Source organism: Pimephales promelas, chromosome 4 (genome assembly GCF_988280905.1).
Source record: "Pimephales promelas chromosome 4, fPimPro1.hap1.1, whole genome shotgun sequence".
Taxonomy (NCBI): Eukaryota; Metazoa; Chordata; class Actinopteri; order Cypriniformes; family Leuciscidae; genus Pimephales; species Pimephales promelas.
The window spans coordinates 26,086,850-26,097,008 of NC_142772.1; the positions used below are offsets into that span (position 1 = coordinate 26,086,850).

Sequence of the window (10,159 nt, forward strand, 5' to 3'; positions counted from 1 at the left end):
GGTGAGGAATTAATGATTTAATTTTCATTTTTTGGGTGAACTAACCCTTTAAACCCAAATTATTAATGGTTCATTCCCCTGCCTGTGCGCACCAGGGAAGCCTGCTATATTCATAAATGCAGCTTTTTGAGCCTCCAAGGTGGGAATGTCAAGTCAAAACAAAATGAATTGTGACACAATAAGAGGTTCAGAAACTGCTGTAATGTTTGTGATCACTGTTTACAGAAGGTTGTGACAGACCCAAATCATCACTGCTGAATTGTTGCCAAATATCTTAATGTAGTGATTAATTTCTGGATAAAAATTTTGACCTTAAGGCCTCTTTTAAGGGTTAAGATGCTTTCTGGTGTACTTTTTTTCTTTACTAGGATTTTTTTTTAATTTGAAGAGTAAACACCCACATTTCTTATAATTTTCTTACAGTTTTGTCACTAGGAGCAACTCTTTGCATTAAGATTTTTTTTATGAATACGGGCCCAGGTTCTCACCAACCAAATATGGATAATATAGCCAAGTTAGGCATCTGCCATTTATAGAACACTTTTTTTCAACCACCACCATTTAAAATACAAAGGAAACATCACCCCAACTTCGATCCATTATAGAAATGGTAGTGCTTGGCTGCAGGGCCAGTTTTCTGAGAGGATTCTTAATAATTACGGGCCCAGGAATTTATATATTGTATGCCTACAAACCAAGACACTTTAATTCTTCCAAGTACAACTTGAAGTTTTGCTTTTGCATTATCTATTTCATTTTTATTGGTTTGTAAATAAGTCCCATTTCACTCAATTTAACTTTTACCCGATCTTGCATTACTAGTCATGCACAAACACAATTTTTCATTTCAATGCTTTTATTTAGTCATTTTGAAGATTTAAAAAAAGTGGAAAAACATTAATGCATGTAATGATTTGGTTGAAGTATAAAGAGAGAAGAAAAAAAAATGAGTGCATGGGGCTACTGAAATAAATGTCCATCCCCTAGACTGTCAGTTTAAATATCTGAACCTCCTCTGAGACGCAGCACCAGGTGCAAGGTGGACTCTTTCTGAATGTTGTAGTCGGACAGTGTGCGTCCATCTTCCAGCTGTTTGCCAGCAAAGATCAACCTCTGCTGGTCAGGGGGAATGCCTTCTTTGTCCTGGATCTTTGCCTTGACATTCTCAATGGTGTCGCTTGGCTCGACCTCTAGGGTGATGGTCTTGCCGGTCAAGGTCTTGACGAAAATCTGCATGCCTCCCCTGAGACGCAGCACCAGATGAAGGGTGGACTCTTTCTGAATGTTGTAGTCGGACAGTGTGCGTCCATCTTCCAGCTGTTTGCCAGCAAAGATCAACCTCTGCTGGTCAGGGGGAATGCCTTCTTTGTCCTGGATCTTTGCCTTGACATTCTCAATGGTGTCGCTTGGCTCGACCTCTAGGGTGATGGTCTTGCCGGTCAAGGTCTTGACGAAAATCTGCATGCCTCCCCTGAGACGCAGCACCAGATGAAGGGTGGACTCTTTCTGAATGTTGTAGTCGGACAGTGTGCGTCCATCTTCCAGCTGTTTGCCAGCAAAGATCAACCTCTGCTGGTCAGGGGGAATGCCTTCTTTGTCCTGGATCTTTGCCTTGACATTCTCAATGGTGTCGCTTGGCTCGACCTCAAGGGTGATGGTCTTGCCGGTCAAGGTCTTGACGAAGATCTGCATGCCTCCTCTGAGACGCAGCACCAGGTGCAAGGTAGACTCTTTCTGAATGTTGTAGTCGGACAGTGTGCGTCCATCTTCCAGCTGTTTGCCAGCAAAGATCAACCTCTGCTGGTCAGGGGGAATGCCTTCTTTGTCCTGGATCTTTGCCTTGACATTCTCAATGGTGTCGCTTGGCTCGACCTCAAGGGTGATGGTCTTGCCGGTCAAGGTCTTGACGAAGATCTGCATGCCTCCCCTGAGACGCAGCACCAGATGAAGGGTGGACTCTTTCTGAATGTTGTAGTCGGACAGTGTGCGTCCATCTTCCAGCTGTTTGCCAGCAAAGATCAACCTCTGCTGGTCAGGGGGAATGCCTTCTTTGTCCTGGATCTTGGCCTTGACATTCTCAATGGTGTCGCTTGGCTCAACCTCAAGGGTGATGGTCTTGCCGGTCAAGGTCTTGACGAAGATCTGCATGCCTCCCCTGAGACGCAGCACCAGATGAAGGGTGGACTCCTTCTGGATGTTGTAGTCAGACAGTGTGCGTCCATCTTCCAGCTGTTTGCCAGCAAAGATCAACCTCTGCTGGTCAGGGGGAATGCCTTCTTTGTCCTGGATCTTTGCCTTGACATTCTCAATGGTGTCGCTTGGCTCGACCTCAAGGGTGATGGTTTTGCCGGTCAAGGTCTTGACGAAGATCTGCATGCCTCCTCTGAGACGCAGCACCAGGTGCAAGGTAGACTCTTTCTGGATGTTGTAGTCGGACAGTGTGCGTCCATCTTCCAGCTGTTTGCCAGCAAAGATCAACCTCTGCTGGTCAGGGGGAATGCCTTCTTTGTCCTGGATCTTTGCCTTGACATTCTCAATGGTGTCGCTTGGCTCGACCTCAAGGGTGATGGTCTTGCCGGTCAAGGTCTTGACGAAGATCTGCATGCCTCCCCTGAGACGCAGCACCAGATGAAGGGTGGACTCCTTCTGGATGTTGTAGTCAGACAGTGTGCGTCCATCTTCCAGCTGTTTGCCAGCAAAGATCAACCTCTGCTGGTCAGGGGGAATGCCTTCTTTGTCCTGGATCTTTGCCTTGACATTCTCAATGGTGTCGCTTGGCTCGACCTCAAGGGTGATGGTTTTGCCGGTCAAGGTCTTGACGAAGATCTGCATGCCTCCTCTGAGACGCAGCACCAGGTGCAAGGTAGACTCTTTCTGGATGTTGTAGTCGGACAGTGTGCGTCCATCTTCCAGCTGTTTGCCAGCAAAGATCAACCTCTGCTGGTCAGGGGGAATGCCTTCTTTGTCCTGGATCTTTGCCTTGACATTCTCAATGGTGTCGCTTGGCTCGACCTCAAGGGTGATGGTCTTGCCGGTCAAGGTCTTGACGAAGATCTGCATGCCTCCCCTGAGACGCAGCACCAGATGAAGGGTGGACTCCTTCTGGATGTTGTAGTCAGACAGTGTGCGTCCATCTTCCAGCTGTTTGCCAGCAAAGATCAACCTCTGCTGGTCAGGGGGAATGCCTTCTTTGTCCTGGATCTTGGCCTTCACATTCTCAATGGTGTCACTTGGCTCAACCTCAAGGGTGATGGTCTTACCAGTGAGGGTCTTGACAAAGATCTGCATCTGTAAATAAATGAAGAAAAATTAGATTAGCAACCATGCATGAACCAATATCAAAATATTGGTACACATTCAATTTAGGGCTATACTCAACCAAAGAAAATCTTGGTCAACTGAAGCCCTAAAATTTGACTAAAAATGACATTAGGGGAAAAAAAAACAAAAAAACAGAAAAACTTTAAATTAATTAGCCTTGCTGTCTGCCTAAATGAATTATAAACAAACTAGTAGACTATTTGCAGTATATTAAGTAGTGTCACCCAATTATTTTGCAATAAAATGAGCGACACAAGTCGGTCGGCTCTGACAGTGTTGCATCACCTGCGCAATATAGTAGCCTATGATTTCCGAAAATACTGTTGTCAACTAGTGATCATCACAAGAACGGTTGAACAAATTCTTTTTATCATGTTATAATAAGTTATAAAGTTCTGTCAAACACAATCAGTTCAGACACCGGAGCTCAGCTTCGTGGTTGAGACACAAATAGACTATAAACTTAAAGCTTTAACTCTCAATAAACACAAAAGAAACACAGAATTTTGGTTTAACCAGAACATATCAACCAATTAGTCAACTAATTGATTGGGACAGTACAAACCCCAATTCAGTATGAATAAAAATAACAGATATAATTAAATGCACTGGGTGGCGCTGTGGAGTACGTTTAACATATTTTTTTATATTTTATCTCAATGTTGTTATCTGCCAGGCGAAGTTTGAAATTCGATGAAAATGATCTTACTAAAGGAAACAATAGTTGTTATAACATAGCCTAAACCACTACAATAGGAAAGCACATGAAATCCAAAAACCAGTCAAATGAGGAAAGACAGTGGTCCATCACTGCATTCACGACATTTAAACAAAATTGTAACCTACATAGTAGGTGCAATTAGTACATTTATTTAATTGAACGTCAAAAGCTCGTATTGATCGTGTTCTATTCTGTAACTGCTGTTATAAAATCATACACTGTCAGGATAAAAAGCTGCATTTTATGGGTGCAGCAGCCAGTCACTGGCAGTTTCTTAGGAAAATGAAGGGGGAGGGAGACTTTTTTTTTCATCCACAGTACAGCTGCATTATGACAGTGTTACATTACAATACACTATGGTGTATCAGAGTGTACTAATTACGTTTAATTAAAACGTAACGGCAAAATAGGAATGTTATCCTTAGTCAAATCAACTTTATTACAGCGGGTTGTCTCTTCCAAAAAAAAAAAAAAAACTGAGGGGAAAAAAGCATTAACATGCTACAATGATAACAATGAAACCATTTACTTGAATGGCACAATTAATACGAGGTACGTGCTAAATTGCCTCAATTGTTTTAAAGTAGTACTAGTTATATAGAGTATTTATCGATGCGAGTAAACAAACTTATAAGAGGGCAAAACTACAAGATCTTTTTGTTTTATTTAAAAACTGGAACGTACTGCGCAACACCCAAAGTCCTATTCACTAACATGGCGGCTGTACAGTCCAGTAACATCCGGGTTCTTTGACAAAGAATCCTATGATTCAGCAAAAACACAGAAGACAAAACTAAAAAAAAAAATCGAAAGCAAACTACACGAACTCAACAATTAAATAAAACTTCAATCCATTTCGGTAACGGACGACTTTAAAACGCATTACTTAGACGAACGCATTATGAATAATATAATACAGGTAAATAACGTTACGTTTAGTCATCCATAAATCGACAGTATCGATTAAACAACCAAGAAAAACGTAACATTAAGTCTTTAAGAATGTTATAAAAACCAACTAAATGTTGAGTCTTACCTTTTAGCAAGTTTACTGACTGTCAATCTGCTTCTGAAAAACGTCCTCTGTGTATGAAAACTGCCGTTGAAAGCGAATGATACGGTATTTATACAAACCCAGGAGTGTGACGTTTACGTTACGTCACATGACCAGATTTTTCCGCAGTCAAACAATTTATTTGTTAAAACTTTTAAATATGCTTTTCACTAAAGATTTAAGATTAAAAAAACACTTAGGTAGGAATGGTAAGTTTTGTTTCCGTATTTTAAGTATAATAATACAGTATCAGAAAAAGGAAGTGTCCAGAATATGCCAGAATGGACTAGTCTGGTGATACACCCGAGGCATTGATTGGTTGGTTGGGTTGTTTGTTCTCTTTACTATTGGTGAATCAGACTATTGGAAACTGGAAACCTGGACTAGACAAAGAAAGAGCAATATATATATATATATATATACACACACACACACACACACACACACACACACACACACACACACACACATAAATATATATATATATATATATATATATATATATATATATATATATATATATATATATATATATATATACATATATATATATATATATATATATATATATATATATATATATATATATATATATATATATATATTTGAAACATATAAATATAATAGGCCTACAGAAATGGCAGGCTGCATGTTATCCCTAAAAAAGAGTGTTTGCTCCAATGCATGGTTTCTTTACAAAATTGCTGTTCCATAAGTATTTGTGTTTTAGCTGAGGCTGTTGTGAGACTTGTGTCAACCAGTGCACTTAATATAGAACACAACTTGTGATAGCATTGCTTTGAAACATGTTGGCCTCAGACTCTCCACAGTATCTGTTACAGCAATGTAGGTCATTTTCTCTGAGCGAGCAGACATACAGTAACTCAGCTGTTCACCACTGCGACAAAGCATTTGTTAAAGTTTTACCTTGTTGGTTTTTGTATAACCTCTGTTATTAAAGAAAGATGTAATGCTTAAATTGTAATAATTGTCAGGGCTTAATTCTGTATAGGCTCCACTAAACTATTGCCCGGTTTCATGGACAAGGCAAGCCTAGTCCTAGACTAAAATGTTTTTGAGCTGTTTTAATCTTAAAATAGATCAGTGCTCCATTGTTTTGTTTCATGATGTTTTTGTCCTAATTGAACTAAGGCCTAATCCTAGTTTAATCTATGCCCTGTCTGTGAAACCAGGCCTATGTGGTGGACAAGAAACTTTCTGTTTATTCCCATGTGACTTTGTGTTGCCATGCATGAACAATGCTTCAAACAAGATGAACTAGCTCCAAGCTTGCTCTAAGGTTTTCTGGTTATCTCCTGGTAAGATGCTATAGTTTCTTTCATCAGCACTTACAGTCATGAGGGCATATTAAAATAAATACCACAAAATATTTACTCAATTTAGGTAAACATTAATCAGATAGCTCTTCAAAAAGAGATGGTATTGTGAAACTTCTCTTTGAGCCTTGTTTATCTGGATGGTCATCCTTATTCGATTAGTATCGTAGTGAAATCAGGTCCCTGTTAATTCTTCCTTGAGCTTGAACAGCTGCTAAAAGATTATCTAGGTCACCCAGCTGGGCCAGTTTTCTTGAAACTGAGTGGTGGTGAAGGTGTTGCAATTAAACTTATTTCACTCCTGATCATACTGAAATTAACAATAAGTACATGATAAAAATCACCATCTGACGGTTTTAGAGAGCAAGGCCAAGATACTAATCCTTAATACAGCGTAATCATCAGTTTGTTTTTAGGCTTATGGGCTTGTCTGCCGTTGGATCTCTATGTTTACCCCGCGAGACTTGGCATTTGAAAGTGCTCAAATAATATCACAGGCTGGTCAGCATTTTATGTTCATGTTTTAAAATAAAGATTTTTTTAGCCCACTGCTCCCCTAAAGTAAAAAATGCCATTTATAGTGATTTTGCTTTTTGTTTTTAACAGCAAAGATAGGCTATATTTTCTATTCAATAACTTACAAGGAAATTGTTTCTAATACAAATACAGGAAATACATAACATAAATGTTCTTAAATTCTCTAGAAATTTCCTGGTTATTATCACCTGACCCAGATTCACATCACACAAGCTGCCACATCACCAGACTGAACTCAAAAGAATTTCTGTTCAGAGAGTTCAAGATCACGTGTACCTTGAACTTTCAGAAGAGTGTGTTTGTGCATATCACTTGAAATATTTAACATCTAACTAACTTAATCTGTCATCAACATCAGACATGATAAATACAGGATGTTAAAAATAATAATTATATTTATATAGTAAACTTGCCTGTTTAAAAGTTTTACCTTGTCATGATAAACAGTCAGTCTAAAGTTTTATGTAACACATCGTCTGTTTCAAAATACAAATTGTTTAGGCTCATTTGGAATTTATAAGTCTTACTTTCTATTTTATTTAACAACACACATGTGACATAGCCTAGGATATCTGTATTAGGCTATAGACTACATTATTTATACAAACTACAATTCAAACTATTTCGAAGAAAACAACTTTTCTTCTGCTCTGATATTATCGTGGACTTTGTCTGTGCTTGTTTTGCAACAGCTGAACGGGTGGAACCAGATGACGCCAAGGACAAATGAGCAGGCTAAAGCATGTGACCCAGCCAGTCAACAGTGTGTGTTTTGCAAACAGGGCGATGGTTATCTTATCAACCAATTATAGAATGTTCTACAGGAGAGCCGCATGCAAAACCGGTTAGGTTATAGACGACAAACAACTCCACTGTTACCATAGCCTATACAAAATTAAAGGTGCTAAACAAATGGCGTGCGTAACTAAAGACGAAAGGTAGGCTATAACCTTGGCTTTCACTGCGTAATGGAGACATTCACAGTGACGTGGACAAAACTGTGATCGAAAAAATGAACATTGGGCTCATGTAAAATACACGTGTTTAACTTGCTGCCCATAAAAAAATAAAAAAAAACCCAAACGCGAATGAAGTCTGTTAAAAACATCCATTGTTAAATACATGTTAAGTACATGTCATGAGCCAATGAGGCAAATATTGTCGTCTCCTGAGTCCTGATGTAAATCATCTGTTGTTTGCAGGGAGCGTGAGGGTCTTGTGAAACACACTGGAGGTTGTCACTGCGGCGCGGTGCGTTTTGAGGTGTGGAGCGCTCCAGATTTACACGTGTTCAGTTGCAAGTAAGAAACATCTTCAGCAATTAGCACAGTCATTGTGCTGATAGTACATCTAATTGTGGATTGGTTACGATGCATTTAGCTGTTGAATACCCTGCGAAGTGTCATCTGGGTCATTCCACGATAGGGATGTCTTTTATTGACAGGTCTTTGTCTACAAAGATTCTAGAATCTATTTCACATCGAAAAATAAAATAAAATACATGACATGACAGATGTTATGACGATGTCGTTATGAAGTCATTCCGAGAGTATCAGAATCAGAAAAAGCTTTATTGCCAGTTGTTTGCACACACAAGGAATTTGTACACAGAGACAACAACAACAACAGTATACAGACAGTAAACAGGGCTGAACCAACCTCGGTGGGAACTTGAAGTACTAAATAAATATTATGTCCACAGATAGGTTAAGGAAATGAAAAATACATAGGCCATGTATTGTGTAAATATGGGTTGGTTCATTGGTTGAATGTACGGTTTAATGACAAATACATGGGTAAAACTGATGGTTTTGATTTCTGTTCTGTCTCAGTTGCAGTATTTGCACAAAGAAACAGAATCGTCACTTCATTGTACCAAAATCCCAGTTCACCTTGCTGCAGGTATGTTTTAAAGCACGTACACAGGATCCTTTTGAGCAGAATACATATAATGTTAAATTTGTTGTAATGTTATAATTAATTATGGTTTCATAGGGATCAGACAACATGACCACATACACTTTTAACACACACATGGCCAAGCACACATTCTGCAAAACGTGTGGCGTCCAGAGTTTCTACACTCCACGTTCCAACCCTGATGGATTTGGTGAGTTGAATACAAGGCGGACCATTATTGGGATGTTTCTTTTTTTTTTTTTACAGACAATTTTTACCGCATGACATGTTATAGACAAACCGTAGTTTACCTTGCTTTGTTTTAAATTATGGAGCATTTTCTTTTTGATGTGAAGAAAAAGTTTTCTCTTATTCGGATGTGTTTTCACACGTATTTTACCATGACTTTACAGGTGTGGCACCTCATTGTTTGGACACTGGAACAGTAAGAAGTGTGACTGTGGAGGATTTCAATGGGCAAAACTGGGAGGAAAGTATGCAGAAGCATCTTACTATTCGAAGTATGTCAAAACCAACAGCGGAGACATAATTGACGGTTTCATATGGCCTTTTGAATAGTTTCAGACTGCAGCTTCAGCCAGACGATTTTAGAGGCAGTTTACACAACACTATTTTCAAATAAAAATGGAACAAAATGTATGCGTTTTGGCCATTTTCACTAAAGAGGCAAACTTTTGAAATGGGTTTCAAAGTGCAAGTTTTTGGAAACGATACATTTATCTTCAGTGGTGTCATGTGAATGGGTATTGTGTTCAGTCTATAGGAATTCGTTAGTATTTGACAACTCAAAAAACAAACTAACATCAACTGTTGGCCTGGCAAGGATAATGCAGCGTTTTGAGTCCTCATCGTTGTCGTCTGTTCATCAGTTAATCATGATATATTTTTGTTGTGTAAACTTAACCATAGATTGTACTCCCCTGCTTCTTAAATTTTTTTGGTAACGCTTCTTTTTACAGTACAGTACTTAGGTGTACTTACAGTGTACTTACCTAGAATGTACTGGCTAATATAAGGTAAGGACATGGGTTAGGGGTAGGTTTAGGGCTAGGTTCAGGGTTACCTAGTTATTACCCAGTAATTGTACTTACTATAATAAGTACATGGTATGCACATGGGTAACAGGACTGAAGCATTGCCAAAATTTTTATCAGTGTAGTTGTTCAAAACAACAAAATCCACCTTAAAAGACACACATTTACAAAAATTATTTTTTTAAGAAATGTATCAACAGGGAAATTTGTATGGTAAATGGAATGGAAATCATAC

The 10,159-nt window shown here is 38.9% G+C and overlaps 2 protein-coding genes across 2 annotated transcripts; one reads left to right on the top strand and one right to left on the bottom strand.

The window, feature by feature from the left end:
* Positions 1-838: 838 nt before the first annotated feature.
* Positions 839-5,358, bottom strand: ubb (ubiquitin B). Its single transcript, XM_089130172.1, has 2 exons — positions 5,079-5,358; positions 839-3,288 (listed from the first exon to the last, which is right to left on the bottom strand). Exon 2 carries the CDS (start codon positions 3,286-3,288, stop codon positions 997-999), a length of 2,292 nt encoding a protein of 763 aa, XP_088986298.1. The 5' UTR covers positions 5,079-5,358; the 3' UTR covers positions 839-996.
* Positions 5,359-7,709: 2,351 nt separating this feature from the next.
* Positions 7,710-9,734, top strand: cenpv (centromere protein V). Its single transcript, XM_039650059.2, has 5 exons — positions 7,710-7,908; positions 8,173-8,271; positions 8,803-8,872; positions 8,966-9,080; positions 9,283-9,734. The coding sequence occupies exons 1-5, from the start codon at positions 7,883-7,885 to the stop codon at positions 9,417-9,419; spliced, it is 447 nt and encodes a 148-aa protein (XP_039505993.1). The 5' UTR covers positions 7,710-7,882; the 3' UTR covers positions 9,420-9,734.
* Positions 9,735-10,159: the final 425 nt, after the last annotated feature.

Coding starts and splice junctions, on each gene's coding strand:
- ubb (XM_089130172.1), bottom strand. CDS start 3,288: ATGCAGATCTTTGTCAAGACCCTCACTGGTAAGACCATCACCCTTGAG.
- cenpv (XM_039650059.2), top strand. CDS start 7,883: ATGGCGTGCGTAACTAAAGACGAAAG. Junction 7,909..8,172: donor TGCGTAACTAAAGACGAAAG/GTAGGCTATAAC, acceptor TGTTGTTTGCAG/GGAGCGTGAGGGTCTTGTGA. Junction 8,272..8,802: donor TTACACGTGTTCAGTTGCAA/GTAAGAAACATC, acceptor GTTCTGTCTCAG/TTGCAGTATTTGCACAAAGA.